This window comes from Podarcis filfolensis (assembly GCF_964270895.1).
Source record: "Podarcis filfolensis genome assembly, chromosome: 16".
NCBI lineage: Eukaryota > Metazoa > Chordata > Lepidosauria > Squamata > Lacertidae > Podarcis > Podarcis filfolensis.
In genome coordinates, this window is record NC_139620.1 from 28,383,630 (window position 1) to 28,404,751 (window position 21,122).

The 21,122-nt window shown below is 46.0% G+C and overlaps 1 protein-coding gene across 1 annotated transcript in view; it reads left to right on the top strand.

Annotated features, from left to right (window-relative positions):
* The window catches only part of PI4KA (phosphatidylinositol 4-kinase alpha), a 99,779-nt gene that overhangs the window by 64,232 nt on the left and 14,425 nt on the right, over nucleotides 1–21,122 (top strand). The window contains exons 27-44 of the mRNA XM_083589660.1: nucleotides 398–481; nucleotides 1,595–1,684; nucleotides 1,953–2,072; nucleotides 3,592–3,684; nucleotides 4,311–4,467; nucleotides 5,539–5,666; nucleotides 8,173–8,331; nucleotides 9,808–9,959; nucleotides 11,244–11,351; nucleotides 12,456–12,583; nucleotides 12,669–12,788; nucleotides 14,235–14,314; nucleotides 15,835–16,028; nucleotides 16,744–16,834; nucleotides 18,008–18,175; nucleotides 18,983–19,036; nucleotides 20,059–20,179; nucleotides 20,682–20,811. Coding sequence (XP_083445786.1) covers nucleotides 398–481; nucleotides 1,595–1,684; nucleotides 1,953–2,072; nucleotides 3,592–3,684; nucleotides 4,311–4,467; nucleotides 5,539–5,666; nucleotides 8,173–8,331; nucleotides 9,808–9,959; nucleotides 11,244–11,351; nucleotides 12,456–12,583; nucleotides 12,669–12,788; nucleotides 14,235–14,314; nucleotides 15,835–16,028; nucleotides 16,744–16,834; nucleotides 18,008–18,175; nucleotides 18,983–19,036; nucleotides 20,059–20,179; nucleotides 20,682–20,811 — 2,177 coding nt within the window. The remainder of the gene's footprint in view (nucleotides 1–397; nucleotides 482–1,594; nucleotides 1,685–1,952; nucleotides 2,073–3,591; nucleotides 3,685–4,310; nucleotides 4,468–5,538; nucleotides 5,667–8,172; nucleotides 8,332–9,807; nucleotides 9,960–11,243; nucleotides 11,352–12,455; nucleotides 12,584–12,668; nucleotides 12,789–14,234; nucleotides 14,315–15,834; nucleotides 16,029–16,743; nucleotides 16,835–18,007; nucleotides 18,176–18,982; nucleotides 19,037–20,058; nucleotides 20,180–20,681; nucleotides 20,812–21,122) is intronic.

A 21,122-nucleotide genomic window follows, 5' to 3' on the forward strand; every position in this document is an offset into this window, starting at 1 on the left:
AGATGGTTGGGTGGCGCCTTGTACACTTCCTTCCTGCAACTCCTGCAGCCAAGCTGGTGCCAAATATATTGCTCTGCTTTCCTCTGGACCCTACCAGCGAGGTGTGGGTCTTGTCTTCTGGGCAGCCTGGGATCTCCATACACACTGCCCAGGCTTGCGCCTCGGGGAAGTCACTTCAATGCTGCTAACACAGCAAAACCAACATGGGAGGCAGTAGTTACAAATTACCCATCTCTGCAGCCACAGCAGGCACTGTGATTCTGCAGCAGTTTGACTCTGCCCCTGGAGGCGCACTCCATTGTCTTTTGAGACAGACGGATGTCAACACACAGCATTTCTAAGACAGTTAGAAACGTGATCTGATTCTTGTGAAAGGGTTGTTTTTTTCCCTTTTCAGGACATTCACAAGGACCAACCCTACTATGACATTCCAGACGCCCCGTATAGAATTACTGTTCCCGATACATACGAAGCTAGAGAGGTGAGACACTCCAGGATGCAGAAAGATGAGTTGAAGTGACCTTTTCTAGATTTGCATCTTCTTGCTCCTGCACATGGTTAATGCTTGAAGGCGACTAATTACTTATGTCTGGCCTCATATATTTTTTTCCTTCCAGATAATTTGGAACATTTCTGTTTCCTTGCACTGCAGCAGTATTGAACTGCAAGAGTAGCATTTTGTCTGCCTTTGCCAGGCTGGAGTAGATGGGCTTACCTAGTTGCATATGGGTGGAGGAGCAAGAGCCCATCTTCCTCCCTGCTTGCCCAGTGTGCCCACCCCATTTCCTTTGTCCTAGATGTCCACATGTGGGAATTGGTACATAGGAAGCTCCCTTATACTTAATGTTGTCTTTGCTGCCTGACAGTGGCTCTCTGGGGAGGCTGGGGGGTCAACCTTGAACCTTCTGCATGCAAAGCAGAAGTTCTTCCACCAAGCTATTATTGGTGAAAGGCAGATAAGAAATCTAATTAAAAAAGAAAAGGAACCAAATTCTGCTCAGGCTTCTGTGAAATTAACGGACCTAAGTTAGCCATGTCTATTAATTTTAGAGGTTTTACTCTCTGAGTTGGACCAGCCACCCAAATAATACTAAATACATTTATCAAATATTAATAATGTGGGGGGGGGATTGATCAATGTTCTAGATAAAGCGCAGGAATCGAATGCACAATTTGAAACCATGCCAGAGCCTGCTTAGCTTTTCAAATGTGCTAGCAGTTTTACTGCCACATGTTGGATATTTTGCATGTGCGCCCGACCCAGCTTAATATTTGCTTTATAGTCGTACCTTGGAAGTCAAATGGAATCCATTCCGGAAGTCCATTCGACTTCCAAAATGTTCTGAAACCGAAGCGCGGCTTCTGATTGGCTGCTGGAAGCTCCTGCAACCAATCGGAAGCCATGGAAGCTGGATGTTGGGCTTCCAAAAATAGTTTGCAAACCTGAACATTCACTTCCGGATTTGCGGCGTTCAGGAGCCAAAATGTTTGAGAACTAAGCTGTTCGAAAACCAAGGTACGACTGTATTTTGCTTTTATTATTCAGCGCAACAATTCATTTTACCAGCTGACTGTTTTGTGTCTCTTTTTTTAGAGTATAGTAAAGGATTTTGCCGCACGCTGTGGAATGATCCTCCAGGAAGCCATGAAATGGGCCCCTTCGGTTACCAAATCTCACTTGCAGGTAACTTCTGCAAGTTGTAGCTAAATATTGGGGGGGGGGTGTGTGTGTATATTATATATAGATGGAGGTATACTATCTAAAACAAGGTACTCCCTCTCTTCTCCTACAGAAGGGAATGCCATTTTCAGTATATTGTATTAGACATTGTTTTAAAGTAGTATCAGTATCAAACTTTATTTCGGTCACAGACCAGCATAAGATAAAACATACGGACCTTGTTTTAAATTTTCTGCTTGCACTCAGACTATTCTCTCCGCTCTTCTTTCAGGAATATTTAAACAAGCATCAGAACTGGGTCTCTGGCCTGTCCCAGCACACAGGGCTGGCTATGGCCACGGAGAGCATCCTCCACTTCGCAGGCTACAACAGGCAGAACACAACTCTGGGGGTGAGTGAGGACAATCACCTCTTTGGTTAACTGGCCAGAGTTTGCTGTGTTTCTTTCTTGGTTTTGCAACTATTTTATACAAGTGGAGCCCAGTGCTCTCTGGGGAGTTAACAGTTTTCATTGGGGAGGGGTTCGCTCTGAATTCACGTAACGCTTTCAAGTTTTCCAGCGCCATACAACTCGGTTGCATTGCAGTGCCTGAGCTTGCTTTTTTCCTACTGCCTCCCGCTCCCTTTGCCCTTTTTGTGTCCTGTTTCTTAGATCGGAAGCCTGCAGGCAGGGACTGTCTTATAACTGGGGTCGGTAAGCCGCTGCAGGAGTCTTTTCCTGGCTAAAGAGTGGGATTAAAACACCAAGAACACCGCTACCTAGTTCAGTTAGCAGATTCACTGCCACAAGACGTGGTGATGGGTACGGGCTTAGTTAATTTTAAAGGCGAGGGGGCTGGACAGATCCATGGAGGTCTGTGAGTGGCTATTATAGATGCAGTGTCTGTGTAGAACCTCCATGTTCAGGCATAGCATACCACTGAATACCATTTGCTGGACAGCAGCAGAAGGGGGGGCGGGCTGTGTGTGTGTGTGCGCGTGTGCGTGTGCGTGCGCGCGTACACACACACACACACACACGTATTTTTCGCTCTATAGGACGCACTTTTCCCCCTCCAAAAATTAAGGGGAAATGTGTGTGCATCCCATGGAGCGAATGCAGGCTCCTTGGCTTCAGCGATAGCAAAGCAAAACCTCCAAAGCGCAGAGGGAGCACTCCCTCCGTGCTCCGGAGGCTTTGCGTTGCTATCGCTGAAGCCTGGAGAACGAGAGGGGTCGCTGCACACCAACCCCTGTCGCTCTCCAGGCTTCAGGGATAGCCACCTGAAGCCTTCAGAGCCCAGCACGAGTTCCCGCTGCGCTGCACAGGCTTCAGGTTCCTTTCGCAAGACTCTCCTGGCTTCAGCAGAGAGGGAGAGCTGTGCAGTGCCCATTCAGCCAAGCGGGAGGAGAAATGGAAGGGGCTCTGTTTCTCCTGCCGCTTCGCTGAAGGGGCACTGAGCAGAGAGGGGGAGAATTTTTTTTCTTGCTCTCCCCCTCTAAATCAAGGTGCGTCCTATGGTCCGGTGTGTCCTATAGAGCAAAAAATCTGGTATATCACTTGCATTAGGGGTCAGCAAACTTTTTCAGCAGGGGGCCAGTCCACCGTCCCTCAGATCTTGTGGGGGGGCCAGACTATATTTTTTTTGGGGGGGGGATGAATGAATTCCTATGCCCCACAAATAACCCAGAGATGCATTTTCAATAAAAGCACACATTCTACTTACGTAAAAACACCAAGCAGGCCCCACAGATAACCCAGAGAAGCATTTTAAATAAAAGGACACATCTACTCATGTAAAAACACACTGATTCCCGGACCGTCCGTGGGCTGAATTTAGAAGGCGATTGGGCCGGATTTGGCCCCCAGGCCTTGGTTTGCCTACCCATGACTTACATAGTAATTGTATGTGTTTTTGTTTTTTTTGTAGGCAACCCAGTTAACTGAAAGGCCTGCCTGTGTAAAGAAAGACTATTCCAACTTCATGGCTTCACTTAACTTGCGAAATCGCTATGCTGGAGAAGTAAGTACAGCAGTCTAAGCCCTGTGGCATTAAAACAGGGGTCATTATTTGTTTCCCTCTTGCTTTGTTTCTCTTCACTAAATTGAGTGACATTTGCTCATTTACAGTAAACTGTTTATTGTGGCATGAAACATAATTTTGAACTTTATACGTTTTAGTATCTAAAAACATTTTATGTAGAAGTGAAAACAAACCGTGTAACGTTTCTGGCATCCATCATATTCTTCCTGAGCTCCTAGTACTTTTAAAAGCTTTTGGTTGACCAGGGATTCTTTCGTGGATCATGACGTGCAAACAAGATGTTTAAGCTTGGTGATTCAAAAGGAATGCAAGAGAATATTTGGGAATGTTTTATTTTAATAATTTTTACCCAGCTGTTCTTTACCTGAAAATAAACTCAAAAGTGGTTTGCAGAATAAGATTGATGAATATAAAGACAACTCACAAAATGCAGAATCCACATTTTGCAAAGGCTATAATAGTAATCTTGCCATGCTTTGACAGGGCTGAAAAGCTCTTCTTAGCCGTAGAGTAATTGGAAAACATTCAGGTGACCACAAAGATAAACACTAGACATTTAAAGGTCTTTGCAAGCCCTGTTAACTGATTGGAAATTCTCTTAACAGGTCGCTGGGATGATTAATTACTGTCACGCCACAGGCCGCACCTCAGATCTCAGTAAACTAATGATCAAGCAGCTCAACGAGGCCTTGGAACCAGGCCAGCCTGAACACTACACTCAAGTCATGTTTAAGATGACAGCCATGTTGATAAGTAGCAGAGGTAAGGACAACAGTTCGATTTTCCTTGCTCTGCCATGTGTACGTGCATATATACATGTTTTAGAGAGAGAAGCCACAGAAAAGGATGCTGAAAGAAGAATTTCAAAGTTCTTTTATTTCTCTATAAGAGAGAATTCTGTCTATTGGTTGATGGGCAAATAATTATTCAGCTTTGTACAGCTGTAAGGATGATCGATTGTTTTGTTTGTTTACCATAAGGTCCCAGGGCACGTTACAGCTATTTATTTAAATATTTGTAGACCACACTTTTCGGGGGGCGGGGCAGGAAATGCATGCAACACACAAAATTGCAACAGCATCACTAAAAGCATCAGTGCCTACCCTTAGATCGTAGCGTTGCAGGATTAAATACCGTATTTTTCGCTCCATAAGACACTCTTTTTCCCTCCTAAAAAGCAAGGGGAAATGTGTGTGCGTCTTATGGAGTGAATGCAGGGGGGAGGCAGGCAGGAAAAGCCCCCAAGAGCCGCACACAAGCTCCGTGCGGCTCTTGCGGGCTTTTCCCCAGGAGGGAGAAGGGACTGACTGGCCGCATCAGTCCCTTCTCCCACCTCGTAGAAAAGCCCACAGGAGCCACACACCCTTTAAAGAGCACGCAGCTCCTGCGGGCTTTCCTGCGAGGTGGGAGAAGTCCCTTCTCAGGGAAAAGCCCCCAAGAGCCACACACACACTCCACGCGGCTTATGAAAGGGAGCGCTGAGCAGAGCCTGGGATGCATATAGGCTCTGCTCAGCGCTCCCTTTAAATAATACTTTTTTTCTTGAATTCCCTCTCTAGAAACTAGGTGCGCCTTATGATCAGGTGCGCTTTATAGATCGAAAAATATGGTAGCTACAGATGCTTAAATTTGAACAAAATGATTGTGTGATAAATGCAAAATGTTGCTTATTTGTTTTGTGACTTATGCAACCACTTCTTTCATTTCTTTCCTGAAGTCCCATTAATTTAAGTGGGTCTACATTAAGTAGGACTAAGTCTGGACCCAACCCATTTAAAATACTCTTTTTTTAAAAAAAATATATATTGCTACATATAAATGTTTCCATTTCAGACACTGACCCTCAGCTCTTGCACCACCTGTGTTGGGGCCCGCTGCGAATGTTCAGCGAGCACGGCATGGAAACGGCCATCGCTTGTTGGGAATGGCTGCTTGCTGCCAAGAATGGAATAGAAGTGCCGGTAAGGAAAACAAAATCACTCGCAGCACAATCTGAGATGCGTTTATGCAGGAGTTAATGTGTTCAGGGACGCAGGTGGCGCTGTGGGTTAAACCACAGAGCCTAGGATTTGCCGATCAGAAGGTCAGCGGTTCAAATCCCCACGACGGGGTGAGCTCCCGTTGTTTGGTCCCTCCTCCTGCCAACTTAGCAGTTCGAAAGCACGTCAAAGCGCAAGTAGATAAATAGGTACCGCTCCAGCGGGAAGGTAAACGGCATTTCCATGCGCTGTTCTGGTTTGCCAGAAGCGGCTTAGTCATGCTGGCCACATGACCCAGAAGCTGCACGCCGGCTCCCTTGGCCAATAAAGCGAGATGAGCGCCGCAACCCCAGAGTCGGCCATGACTGGACCTAATGGTCAGGGGTCCCTTTACCTTTACCTTAAGGTGGTTTTTAGCGGCAATGCAGAAAATCGAACCAGAGGCCTTTTATATATATGTGTGTTAAAGGGTCCCTAGTAACTGTCCCTAGTAACTCTTTTCATGGTTGCAGTCTTAAGAGCCATTCTCCAGAAGGAACCTGGAATAAAAATTTGACAGTAAGAATACACGCGTGTTTAAAATCACCTGTGCTAGAAATTATTTCTTCTCTCTCTGTTGGGTGGAAGAGGATCTCCAGGGCTGGTTAGCCCCTTCCTCTTGTTCTGTAGGTGAGGTTTATGAAATAACTTGGAAGTATCTTGCTAGAAGGATGTCCCTTTCTACTTCCAGACCTGCTGGTTTCTCTTCACTGACTTTGCAAGACTGGAATAATCCTCTCTCAGCTTCCCCTGTTATTTAGCCAGGGTGGAAGGGAGTCATATCTACCTCATTTGCCCTTCTGTTTGGTGTTTCTAATTGCATAGGTAAAGGTAAAGGGACCCCTGACCATTAGGTCCAGTCACAGATGCCTCTGGGGTTGCGGTGCTCATCTCGCTTTATTGGCCAAGGGAGCCGGCGTACAGCTTCCGGGTCATGTGGCCAGCATGACTAAGCCGCTTCTGGCGAACCAGAGCAGCACACGGAAATGCCGTTTACCTTCCCACCTGAGTGGTACCTATTTATCTACTTGCACTTTGACATGCTTTTAGGTTGGCAGGAACAGGGACTGAGCAACGGGAGCTCACCCCGTTGCGGGGATTCGGACCGCTGACCTTCAGCAAGTCCTAGGCTCTGTGGTTTAACCCACAGCGCCACCCGCGTCCCAACTGCATAATTCACAGTAATAATAAATAACTATCCAGCTATTAAAGCATACTTAGGGCATTTGTTTTTGCTGCAGATATAACAGAAAGGAAAGCAAAAGAAACAACATAAGCTCACCTTAACTGTAGGAGTATCCCACCAATCCTAATTTAAACACGTATATTGATGTTGGTCGTCCATAGATATCTGACAGCATCTCACTTACAGTACACTCTACTCAGTCTCTCCTGATTGGCTGATGGTCTCACTACCTCTCACTGGTTGCTGGGACACCAGGAGGCAGGCCTGTCCATCAGAGGGAGCACCAATAATATGGCACCCATGACTTCTCCCATAGTCACCACTCACTCTCCATAGCTTGAGAGGCACAGAGAGACATGGAGATCACGGTCTTCAACTTCCACTGCCATCTCTGCAATAGTAGTGACACTTTTAGCCCAGGAGCTGGATAACCATGCGGGTGGCGCTGTGGTCTAAACCACTGAGCCTCTTGGGCTTGCCAATCAGAAGGTTGGCGGTTCAAATCCACGCGACGGGGTGAGCTCCCGTTGCTCTGTCTCGGCTCCTGCCAACCTAGCAGTTCAAAAGCATGCCAGTGCAAGTAGATAAATAGGTACCACTGTAGTGGGAACGTGAACTGCGTTTCCGTGCGCTCTGGTTTCCGTCATGGTGTCCCATTACGCCAGAAGCGGTTTAGTCCTGCTGGCCACATAACCCGGAAAGCTGTCTGTGGACAAACGCCGGCTCCCTCGGCCTGAAAGCAAGATGACTATGGCAACCCCATATTCGCCTTTGACTGGACTTAACTGTCCAGGGTCCTTTTTTACATGTAACTACTGTGCTTGGCATATCACTTCCACACATTGGGTAGAAGAAGAAGAGTTTGGATTTGATATCCTGCCTTTCACTCCCTTTAAGGAGTCTCAAAGTGGCTAACAATCTCCTTTCCCTTCCTCCCCCACAACAAACACTCTGTGAGGTAAGTGGGGCTGAGAGACATCAAAGAAGTCAGTTTTTCTAGCAAGAGTGGATAACTTGGGCCAATTTTCTTTGAAAGTGGCCTTATGTTGCTTTGGGAATATGTGTGTGTTTAAAGGAAATATTCTAAAAATATCCCATGAACTAGGTGTACACATGCATGCATTTCTGTGTACTAACTAGCATACAGAACCAAAAAATGTGTCTCATAGTTCACTGTATACCCCAGCACTTAGAATAGAATTCAGACCAGTGAGCAGGAAAATGAAGCAAACCTTTGTGTTCCTCTTCCCTCCTGCCTCCCAGTTCATGCGAGAAATGTCGGGGGCCTGGCAAATGACTGTGGAGCAGAAGTTTGGCCTGTTCTCTGCCGAGAGGAAAGAAGCAGATCCCTTAGCTGCTTCGGAAGAGAGCCAGCCCATACCGTGTCCTCCGGAGGTCACGCCGCATTACATCTGGATAGAAGTAAGTGCTCGTCTCCTGCAGTCGCCAGATCCTTACAGCAGAGATGGAGCAATGTCCTGTGCTGGTGGATTGGGCTCACGGGAGAGTCGGGAGGGTACAGAACCAGAAAGCATTCTGGAATGGAAGGAGAGGATAGTCAAGGTTTTGTCAGGGCTAGGATGCCTGACAAGGGAGGCTAGTAGCAGATATTTCAGGACCCTGGACAGAGCCCTTGGATCAGACAGTTTGCACTGGTAAGAGCTTCCAATACCCTTTCAAGGCTTCCTTGACTGGACCCTTAGAGGGGCAGCCTTTGGGCACAAAGACTAGCATTGAGGGGTTAATGCTGATCACATGGCCTGGGTTGGCAGGACCCTAAAGAGTCACTGAGGGACGCGGGTGGCGCTGTGGGTTAAACCACAGAGCCTAGGACTTGCCAATCAGAAGGTCGGCGGTTCGAATCCCCGCGACAGGGTGAGCTCCCATTGTTCGGTCCCTGCTCCTGCCCACCTAGCAGTTCGAAAGCACGCCAGTGCAAGTAGATAAATAGGTACCGCTCCGGTGGGAAGGTAAACGGCGTTTCCGTGCGCTGCTCTAGTTTGCCAGAAGTGGCTTAGTCATGCTGGCCACATGACCCGGAAGCTGTACACCAGCTCCCTCGGCCAATAAAGCGAGATGAGCGCCGCAACCCCAGAGTCAGCCACGACTGGACCCAATGGTCAGGGGTCCCTTTACCCTTTAAAGAGTCACCGACAGTGGATACTAGATGGAGAAAATACATTCTATCAAGGCAGCTTCATGGTTTCCTTGCATTACATCATTAAAGGACATTGATTTGATATCTACAAACCTAAGGAGTGATCTTTAAGTAGCAAACTCTTCCGATGAAATGCTAGACAGCAAAAGTTGTTCCGTTTTCCACTTGGCAATGCAAGGCCATCATGTTGGGCTATGACACCACCTGGTGGCTGAAGACAGGATGAACATTTTGGGAAGTAGACAGCTCCCAGAACCACTGTGGAACAGCTCTTGCTGTCAGAAAGTTCTTCCTGGTGTTTATATGTCACCTTCTCATGAAACGTCAGGGCAGTGTACAGTAACATTTAAAAAAACAAAACCAGAGCCACTAAAATGACTGTCTACTCAGAAAAAATTAAGCAAATTGCATGGGCTTGTTGGCATAAAGTCTTCAAGAGACTCCTGAAAATCGAAAGCCTGCTGGAACGGTGTTCTGCAGCATGGTGGCAGTAAATGCCTGATTTGTAGTTGAGGCCATTCCAGTCTCTGTAACACAGGTAAACAATTAAGATGGCTCCTTCGTATGATCTTGGGTGATCGGGCTGGGATATGAGGGCTTTCATGTTCTCCCCTTTTGAGATCCTTTAAGGTGTAAGCATGTCTTGTGGACAGTGAGTTCTGTGAATTTAAAAGCGAGCTTGCTGTCCATGTTTTAATTCTGTTGAGAGATACATATAAGCATTTCTCTTGTTGACACAGTTCCTGGTGCAGAGGTTTGAAATCGCAAAGTACTGTAGCTCTGATCAGGTGGAAATCTTCTCCAGTCTGCTCCAGCGATCCCTTTCTCTGAACATTGGGGGATCAAAAGGCAGTATGAATCGGCACGTGGCAGCGATTGGGCCACGTTTCAAGTAAGTGGGTGCCTTTTTGCTTTTTGGGGGGGTAAAGAAAGAAAGAAATAGGAAAATGCAACATGGGAAAGGCTTTGAAACCTGGGTGTATACTATCCTAGTCCTTGACCAGTCTAGCCTCTGGCTCTGTTACAAGGGTAGCCAATATGGTGCCCTCCAGATATTGTGGACTCCACCACCCATCATCCCTGACCGTTGGCCACACTGACTGGGACCAGTGGGACTTAGTGTCCTCAACATCTGGGGACATCATGTTGGTTAGCCTTGCTCTGTTGCACCCAACTATGTGCAAAAGAAAATGAGCCTAGGACAGATCTCTAGTTGGGAGATGGATAAAGAGGTGTTCACTGGCTCTCTCTTAACAAATTAGCCAGATCCATTGATATGGAGCCGTCTTGAAGATGATGGTTCAGCCTAACTCATTGTTTGCACCTCTATTCACCTGACCAAAAGCAAAACTAAACCTATTTCCCGTGTTCTTTGCCACACCTGTAGCGTGAATCATGAATGGAATCCAGGTCAGAGCTACAAAACTTAAATGGGTGTGATTTTTCAGATAAGAATAGGTTTGATTGTCAATTACATTTATGGGACAATGTACGCAGGACACAATCCAGGGTGGGTTAGAGTGGGAACGTAGGATTAGCAGTTCTGCGGTTTCCATGTTCCACTTGTCTAAATTATAGATTTTGGAAGTAGTGACTCAGGGAGAGTTAATCCCCCTTTCATCTCTTCTGAGCCGTTCTGCCTTTGCACCACCGAAATCTGGAGCTGACCAGCTTTCCTTCAGCACTGGATTTTGACTGCTCTCAATAGAACACCATGCTGCTGAAGAGTACAGCCGGATCACATTGCAGGGGACGTGCCTTCATTTTTATTTTCATTTTTAAAAAGAAAAAGCTTGCACTTGCAGCCTTGGTGCAAGAAAACAGGGGTAGGGAATCCCTGTGGCCTTCCAGATGTGTTTGATCTCCAGCTCCCCCCCAGCCCCAGGTGTGATGGGGAGTTGTAGTCCGGCAACATCTGGAGGCCAAAGGTTTCCCACCTTCAATCAGGCATCCTCCATAAAACGTGGCAAGCACTGTGTGCGTTTGCCCCCATTCCGAACATGTGTTGTAACAGGCTCCTGAGCCCCAATCAGTAATATATGCTTCTGCATCAGCCTGCACAGGATTATTATTATTATTTTTTAAGTGAAATCGGAAACCTGTTAGCATGTGTAGGGAAGAGTATTCGCCTGCCTTTTCATGTATTTATGTCTTCATTTCTTTCGGGATTATTTAGGCTGCTGACTCTGGGATTGTCCCTGCTTCACGCTGACGTGGTCCCAAATGCAACGATTCGCAATGTTTTGAGAGAGAAGATATATTCAACTGCTTTTGATTATTTCAGGTATTGCTGCGCTTTTGCTCCTTACTTAACATGTGAGAAAGGTAAAGTGGACAATCCAAGGGCCCCCCTTATTTCCTCCCCTGCCCCAACATACCAGCGCAGCAATAAGATATTGCAACTCTTTATGTTTTAGGTAGCTGCCCTGAAAGTGGAAAAAAGCTAAGAGTTAAGAAAGGGTGGCAGCTTTGAACTGTGCTCCTAATAGCCTGGTTATGTGAATGAGTCTTGGGCTTACCTGCTCTCTCTTTTTCTCTGGATGATCAGAGTCTTTTATTTCAGTTTTAACTGCAGTATTTTTAAAAAAGAGAGAGTCAACTTTAAGCTATGATTTATGATCCTGGCTTGTTTCCCTAAACCAGGTATGGTTAAGCTGCGGCCCTTCAGATGCTGTTGTACTACAGCTCCCATAATCCCCAGCCAGCATGGTCAATGATCAGAGATGATGGGATCTGTAGTCCAGTGATATCTGGAGAGCTGCAGGTTAGGCATCCCTGCCCTAGGTCATAGTTAAGTTTAGCCACAGCTTAAGGTTTGGACAGAACGATAGACTGCAGTTGATTTAAAATGGAAGTGAAAGCTGATCATGTTTTCCAAGGTTCATTCGTGTAAACATTACAGCATAGTTTAGCATTTCATCTCAACCAGGCCATTGTCTCTTACCCGAAGCACCTGCACTCTTCTAATTAATGGCAGACGAAATTAATGGACTATGCAGAATTGGGCAAAATGACAGGAAGGATTCAAAACCTGCGGGACCAGAGATTTACAGAAGATTGGAAGAAGTATCTGAATTATTTGAACAGCAACTGTAACCCACAAATTACACTAGTAGGACTACAATAAGTTTTGTAAGGAGAAATATACGAAGTGTTACAAAGTAGAAAAAGATAGAGATATTGGTTATGAGTTTGAAATGTAATAGGGAAGATAAGAAATGCATACTGAGAGATTAGATTGGAAAATTTTCAGACAGGATTGATGGAAGTCAAAAATTTGAATAAGATGTAAAAGTATGTTTAGTTACTGTCGAAAATGATAATGTTAAAAAAAAACTAATAAAAAATCATATTAAAAAATAAGTAAATTATGCTTTGTGTGTTTAAGCTCTGCTCCAAAGTGTCCAACCCAAGGGGAGAAGAGGCTGCGTGAGGATATCATCACCCTAATCAAGTTTTGGACAGCCATGTTCTCTGACAAGAAATATTTGACAGCCAGCCAGCTTGTTCCTCCCGGTGGGTCTTAGATAAGAAACTATAAAACAACTTTCCCTTTTTCATTTGTCTGGTCTGGTGACGGGACGCTTCCTTTTCTTTTTAGATAATCAAGATACACGGAGCAACTTGGACATCACTGTTGGGTCTCGACAGCAAGCCACCCAGGGATGGATAAATACATACCCTTTGTCCAGCGGCATGTCAACGATCTCCAAAAAATCAGGTCTGTCTCACATGACACTTCCTTATCCTGAGCCCTGCTAAACCCTTCTTAATTTATGTTTTATATTCCCATCCCCTAAAGGAGAACAAAGGGGCACACATACTCATTTGATTCTCTGCAAAACCTTTAGAGGATTGTGAGGTCTAGACAGAATGACTCGTTCAAGTTCACCCTGTGAGTTTTCATGGCTGTGTGAGCCTTGAAGCAGGATCTCTCCAGTCTTGGTGTGACCCCACAGCTATTATGCTACATTGGCCTAGTATTACATGTTTTGGCTGACAACTGTCTGCAAGCTTAAGGTTGTTTTTAGCACTGTTTAAAGTTGTTGTTTTTTTGAGGGACGCGGGTGGCGCTGGGGGTTAAACCACAGAGGCTAGGACTTGCCGATCATAAGGTTGGCGGTTCAAATCCCCGTGACAGGGTGAGCTCCCATTGCTCGGTCCCTGCTCCTGCCAACCTAGCAGTTCAAAAGCACGTCAAAGCGCAAGTAGATAAATAGGTACCGCTCCGGCAGGAAGGTAAACGGTGTTTCCGTGCGCTGCTCTGGTTCGCCAGAAGCGGCTTAGTCATACTGGCCACATGACCCGGAAGCTGTACACCGGCTCCCTCGGCCAATAAAGCGAGATGAGCGCTGCAACCCCAGAGTCGGCCACGACTGGACCTAATGGTCAGGGGTCCCTTTACCTTTACCTTAAGGTGGTTTTTAGCGGCAATGCAGAAAATCGAACCAGAGGCCTTTTATATAAGAAGCTTGTGTTCTGTGTTTTTAATTTATATATATATAAATTAAAGGGTTGTTGTTGCAAGAACTTGCATAACATTGACCTCGGCAAGAACCAAAAGTAAGGTTTCAAATCCAACCGTTTTACTTTCCTGGTCTGTGCATCTCTAAATGCAGAGAATGCATCATCATCATCATCATTATTATTAATAAGATTTATTCTCTGTGCTTCACTCTGCAGTCCCAGGGCAATTTATAACACTTTGAAGGTACCATATTCAAATCGGTTAAAACAAATTTAGTCAAGAGAATAGGTGGGGTCCTACAAAATACACATCTGGGGGGGTCAATGGCCAGTGTAAAGAGTTGTTTCTTCAGCATATGATGAGTATTTCAAGGACTTCTCAATTTTGTCGTCAAAGCTGTGTGTCTCTCATGCATAGTAGTTCCACAATGCTGCACTTATATGTGATAGGAAGTCCAAAGCCATGTCATTCAGCATTGTCTACGGTGATCGGCAGTCGCTCTCTAGGATTTCGGGCAAGAGTCTGAAATAGTCTGCTGCCTCATGAAAGGCGCTAAAATAGCACAGTGCTGAAAACCAGTGTCCACTTTGGTCACTGCAAAGCTGTGGTTTTGCATGGAATTAGTCCGCCATCAGAAACCCTTACAGAGCAAGAAGATATGAAAAGAGACTTGAGAAAGCTCACTGTGTTCTTTTTAAGGAATGTCCAAGAAGACCAATCGAGGGACCCAGCTTCACAAGTACTACATGAAAAGGAGAACGTTGCTGTTGTCACTGCTGGTAAGCTGCTTTTACTTCTTCAGTAGAGTGGATTTGGCTTATACACTTTTGTTAGGCACCAGTAAGCAAGAGTTGAGTTAAGATAGTGAAGGAAAATGCAGGAAGCTGTTCTGTTCCAGGCCAGTCTGTTCGTCCATCTAGCCCATGGGTAGGCGATATGGTAAAGTCCACTTGTTGCTGGACCACAACTCCCATCATCCCTCCCCCAATGCTGGCTGGGGCTGATGGGAGTTGTCAAGTTTCAAGTTTTATTGCGGCAAAAGCCAGTAACACTAAACATCACAAGATCAAACAAAAAGAGATCAACAACAACATCAGAAGGGGGGAAAAAAAAGATTACACAAGGGAACTTTGCAGTGTGCCATTCAACAGAAGAGATTTACGCTTCCTGATTGCTAAAGTGCAAAATTTGGCCACCTCATATGATATTGAGCTTGAGGAATCTTCCAGAAGGTATTTTCGTAGAATTTCGGGGGAGGATTCCAAATAATGTTGTAGGGGTATAAATTTTGATAAAAGCGGCAAAATAAGTTGAACTCGTTCTTCACTATAAAATTCGCAAAATAGAAGGATGTGTGTGACAGATTCTACCTTATTAGACATACAGGGGCAGAGACGCGCATGCATTGGTACCCGCGTGAATTTGCCGTACAGCACTGCTGAGGGCATTGTCTCAAAGCGGGCTCTAGAGAAAGCCCATCTATAAGCTTCGTTAGTGATGTTAGTTAAGTAAGGGGCAGCTGCAAAATTAGGCCAAGCTTTTAAGCATCTATACGTCTCCGGGAGTAGGGCGACTTCTTGTTGTAATTCGACATCGTGAAGTCTCTGAGTGACAATTGCTTTTGCCTTGTTCGGAGTTTCAATAAAAAGATTTTCAGGGTTTAGGCCAATTTGTTTGATCTTATTAGTTATTTGCATAGGCCAAGGAGGATAGGGAGCTGCGGCCAGGAAGCAAGGTAACAGTCCCTTAGGATTGTAATGGATTTTCAGCCAGAGGGATATTGCTTGCTCCCAGACTTTTAATTCCACTCTGGGCAGTCCTGCTCTGGGCAGTCCTAAGATAAGATGGGAGTTGTAGTCCAACAGCATGTGGAGAACACCAACTTGGCTACCCCAATCTAGTCTAGTCTAGTCTCCGTCTGACAGCAGCTTTCCAGGGTCTCTATAAGGCAGGCTTCCTCAAACTCGGCCCTCCAGATGTTTTGAAACCACAGTTCCCATCATCCCTGACCGCTGGTCCTGCTAGCTAGGGATCATGGGAGTTGTAGGCCAAAAACATCTGGAGGGCCGAGTTTGAGGAAGCCTGCTATAAGGTGTCTTTCCCATCACCTTGCAACATGATTATTTGAATTGGAGATGTCATGAATTGGGCCTGGAATCTTCTGCATGCAAAGCAGCTGTCCTGCCACAGAGCTGTGGTCCGTCCACGCAATGCACGCATACTATATGTGCAACGTTTCATCTTTGATCTGACAGAACTTTGTTTTCTCTTCTTTTATTTATTTATTTTCCCTCCGAAGGCTACCGAGATTGAACGCCTCATTACATGGTACAATCCTCTCTCATCCCCGGAGCTGGAGCTGGATCAGACCGGGGAGAACAGCGTTGCAAACTGGAGGTCAAAGTACGTCAGCCTGAGTGAGAAGCAGTGGAAAGATAATGTCAATCTGGCGTGGAGTATTTCACCTCACCTGGCCGTCCAGCTTCCCACCAGGTGAGAGCCCCTGTTTAAGGAGGAGATGAGACGTCATTCCACTGTTCTTTGCAGGGCAGTGACCTTGCTACTTCGACCTTTTGAAGTTGCCGTGAGCCAGTGTGGTGTAGTGGTTAAGAGCAGTAGTCTCGTAATCTGGGGAACCGGGTTCGTGTCCCTGCTCCTCCACATGCAGCATCTTGGGCCAGTCACACTTCCCTGAAGTCTCTCAGCCCCACTCACCTCACAGAGTGTTTGTTGTGGGGGAGGAAGGGAAAGGAGAATGTTAACCGCTTTGAGACTCCTTTGGCTAGTGATAAAGCAGGATATCAAATCCAAACTCTTCTCTTCTTCCTTGTGAAATATCTGGGCCTATCTGATTTTGGCATCATGTGAAACAGACCTCTTGATAATATGCTGGCTGCCATATGCCCTCCTGCAGGATGTAGCGATCAGTTGGCCATGAGACTCTCTTTGCGTTATCCCGATCCCAAGCTGTATATGGCTTTGCACACCAATACAAGCACCTCAAACCTAACCTAGGTTGACCATCTCAATGAGAACTACTAGGCCTCTACTTAGCCAATCCAGCCTTTGCTCTAAAGGCCGACTCCTTTGGGCCAAAGCTGCAGTACCAAATGAAGTTTCTCCCACCTCCTGATGACAAGTAGGGAGAAGGGACCGCGTCGTGTTCATTGTGTCCCAGTAATCCGTTCAAACTGCTTGTCGCTCCTAGGTTTAAAAACACAGAAGCCATCGGAATGGAAGTGACTCGTCTCGTCCGCTTGGACCCAGGAGCAGTTAGTGATGTGCCAGAAGCAATAAAGGTAAGCGTCTGTGCTTGTTCTGGCTGTGCCTGTAACCTAATGTGGATTGCTTACGAACACCATGAGAAACACGTTTGCTGCTCTGAAGATGCTGCTTGTATTAGGCCCAAAGTGATAAGGCATCATTTTCCTGGATGCTCTAGCATCATCTAGCCTTCCTTAACCTGGATGCCTCTGGATGATTTGGACTGCAGGGCCAGCATCTTGCTTATCTTAATCAAGCTTGCTGCATCATGACCCTTCAGGCTATGCCAGGGGTCCTCACCCTATGGGGGCCTTTGGGGGAATGCGCGGTGGTCAAAATGCCTGACATGGAGCAAATTCTGTGCCATGTAAAAATAAATAATCAGATTCCAGCCCCTCTTTCCATGTGAATGGGGCAGAGCAACAGACGTGGCTGTCCTTTCGCAGCTTGTTTGGTCCCAAGAATTAATTTCTTTTTTTCAAAATCGCAAAGGTGCAGCATACTGGTTTTTGTAACTATGAGACTTAAACTTGTGGATGGTGAGAATGGGCTTTTTCTGCAGTAGTTTCTGTTAGAGGGGGATTTTTCACTGGTGGCAGATGACAGAGACTGTGACTCCATGAGACCGGTGTAAAACCAAATTAAATAAAGGTTTATTACAAAACAACAAAGCTTGTGGGTGTTTTTCTGCAGGCAGTTCAAACTGCAGCTTTTCTCCTTTTGTAGTCATGGCCAGCTGCACCCAATCAGCCCAGAGCTTACAGAAACTATTCTTAAAGGTACAAACATGTTTCTGTGCAGAATGATTCTTTCCCAACAGTTCCTTGTTTGTAGAATGCTCTCCCCTGGGAGGCTCGCCTGGTGCCTTCGCTTTAGGTGCCAGGTGAAAACATTCCTGTTCTCCCAGGCATTGGACTGATTAAACAATCTGTGGGGGCAGGGGCATAGTTTTGTTTGTTATGCATTTTTGTTTGTTATGTATTTTTGTGCTTTTATACTGTAAACCGCCCCAGTGTTCCTCAGATGAAGGGCAGTATATAAATTTAACAAACAAGGGAACAAATGGTGTTTAAATGATTAGCAGAAAGGTACAGCATTCTTCAATCTTGCTTCTTTCCAGTGGGCCCTTCCCCATTTTGGCCACTTCAGTGACTCACTCCCATCTTGGCTTTTTAGTTCATTATTCCCCACCCCCTTTCTGCTTTCAGTACCTCGTCACGTGGCACACGATAGATGCAGACGCTCCTGAGCTGAGCCACATCCTTTGTTGGACGCCGACAGACCCTCCAACGGGCCTTTCTTATTTTTCCAGCATGTATCCTCCTCATCCTTTGACAGCCCAGTATGGAGTTAAAGTCCTTCGTTCTTTCCCTCCGGTAAGAAACCCAGCCTTTTTTTCACAGGACGCTCTTAGAACTCAAGGGACGCGGGTGGCGCTGTGGGTTAAACCACAGAGCCTAGGACTTGCCGATCAGAAGGTCGGCGGTTCGAATCCCTGCGACGGGGTGAGCTCCCGTTGCTCGGTCCCTGCTCCTGCCCACCTAGCAGTTTGAAAGCATGTCAAAGTGCAAGTAGATAAATAGGTACCGCTCCGGTGGGAAGGTAAACGGCGTTTCCGTGCACTGCTCTGGTTCGCCAGAAGCGGCTTAGTCATGCTGGCCACATGACACCGGAAGCTGTACGCCAGCTCCCTCAGCCAATAAAGCGAGATGCGTGCCGCAACCCCAGAGTTGGCCACGACTGGACCTAATGGTCAGGGGTCCCTTTACCTTTACCTTAGAACTCATTTTTGCAAAATTAGGGATTTTGCTTTGTTGTCTTTGTGTGCTAGAGGGAAGGAGCAGGACTGCCCTGATCTATTAACGTTACTGTGACAATATTTTCATTTTAAATGTTACGTGGTAGCCCTTGACAGCATCAGGTTGGGGAAAATTAGTACCGCATCTCTATTTGTTTTAAAGGGAGCATTTCTTCAAGGTGGGGGCCAACGGGTATTTGTCAGTAATATTCCAAGCACTGTCATGACAGTAAGGGAGCAATCTGTTTCCGAAGCCAGGATTTGGTTAAATGTGTTCGCTCTTTCAAGAGAAATTTATTTTCCTTCCCTAACTTGAGAAGAATCAAATCCTAACTGCTTTTTTTCTCTTTCTTCTTTTCTCTCTTTCCCTATTCACACCTCCCAGGATGCCATTTTATTTTACATTCCACAGATCGTGCAGGCACTTCGATATGATAAGGTAAGGCTGCACAAGTACTGAACAAGCCTGGAACCTTTGTTTTAAGGAATGCATCGGCCACCTTTCAGGACAAAAGCCCCCTCCCAAGGCAGCTTGCAGACCCTGGTTCCAGCAATATAAAAGTACAGAAAAACAATCCAATTCCAAATTTAAAAACAGCAGTCTCAAAACCCACCATGCAACACTTCAATAGAAGTCAGAATGAAACAAATATTTCTAAGGCTTGTTTAAAAAGTGGATAAGATCACAGGTGCCCCTTCTGGAAGAGAGTTCCAGAGATGTGGAGATGCGTATCCTGTTTAATGCTGAAACAGACTTCTAAGCAGTTTACAAGCACAGTGGTACCTTGGTTCCCGAACGGCTTAGTTGTCGAACAAATCGGCTCCCGAACACTGCAAAGTAAGTGTTCCAGTTTGTGAACGTTTTTCGGAAGCTGAACTTCGAACGCGGCTTCTGATTGAGTGCAGGAAGCTCCTGCAGCCAATTGGAAGCCGTGCCTAGGTATTTGAACGGTTTCGGGAATCGGACGGACTCCTGGAACAGGTTAAGTTTGAGAACTAAGGTACCACTGTATACAAATCAATTGCACAAGCGTTAGAATAAAAATAGCCATAATTTAAAATGTGCGACAAAGCAATCCTCATTAAAACACAGTAAGCGTAGTCATAGAATCCTAGACCAACAGCATCTGGAAGGATCTGGGTTGCGGGAGGCCAGAATAAGATCTTAACGGGCGGGTGGATTCATGTGTGAGTGGGTTGTCCGTTATTGTTGGCATCTGTCTGTCTCGGGAGACGGTGGAGGAGTGTGCCTTTGGGAGCAAAGTCAAACAGTTGGAAGCTTGTGGTTGCAAAGACCGATATGGGAGAAATACGTTTTGTTGCAGCTGCGGAAGGTTTGGGTTGTTTGGGCTGCTGCAAATGCACCACAGTGGTCCATTAGGCCCCGTTCATATTTCAGCCCCAAAATGCTACCTCTTGGGGGAGATCCTCTGGGTAATGGGACTCCTTGCGTTTTCTCAGATGGGCTACGTGAGGGAGTACATCTTGTGGGCAGCCGCCAAATCCCAGCTGCTGGCTCACCAGTTCATTTGGAACATGAAAACCAACATCTTCTTGGATGAAGAGGGGCATCAGAAAGACCGTAAGTGCTTTATACCTTGGGCTGTTTCCCTTGGACCTCCATGTGATGATGGGACTACAACTCCCATCATTCCATCATCATCCACCAAGCTGATAGGAGCTGGGGTCCAAGCATATACATAGAGCCACAGCTCCCTTATCTCTGCTTTCCAAGTTCCTCGGGTTATGAAGCTTGTGGTGGCACCATTTTAAGCCCTCCGCCAAAGTTCCCATTACCCAAATGTCATTTTTCCAAAAAACCCCACTGATACGCTGATGAGCGTATGAGTCCACCCAGTCTGGCTGAGGGCATTTGTGGCTATCAAGTAGTTTTCAGCGCAGAAGTTGAGGACATGCATTTCTACCCCACGGGCCCAATTAAATAGGATTTCGGTGTGCTGAACCTTCGCCCGGCTCATTCCCAATGTTTTTACTCCTCGGAAAGCGCATTTATTGTGAAGCGATTTTGGAGAACGTAACTCTGAGTGTCTCGTGTTCCTTCCTTTGCTTGACGCTTCACGCAGCTGACATCGGGGAACTGCTGGAGCAGCTGGTTGAGGAAATAACAGGCTCATTATCTGGGCCAGCAAAGGAGTTTTATCAACGTGAATTTGATTTCTTCAATAAAATCACCAACGTTTCAGCCATCATCAAGTAAGTAATAGACGCTCAGAAGATTGTGCTGACAATTAGCGGTCCTGATTGCTCCTCCTGGGGGCTGAATCTCCTCCACCCCCTCAACCTTGCGGGGGCAGTCTCCCCAAAATATATTGGGGGTGGGCCAAACAGCTTGGCCCCCATGAGTTGGCGCCCCTGATTTTGGATAAAAAAATTAATGGTTTTTTAAAATGTTGCTGTAACCCCACCCCCCGGTATCTTATGAGAGGGAGGTTTATAATTAACTTGTACAAACAAATTAATTAAAATAATTTTTATCTCTGCTTAAAATATTACTGGTAAAAACC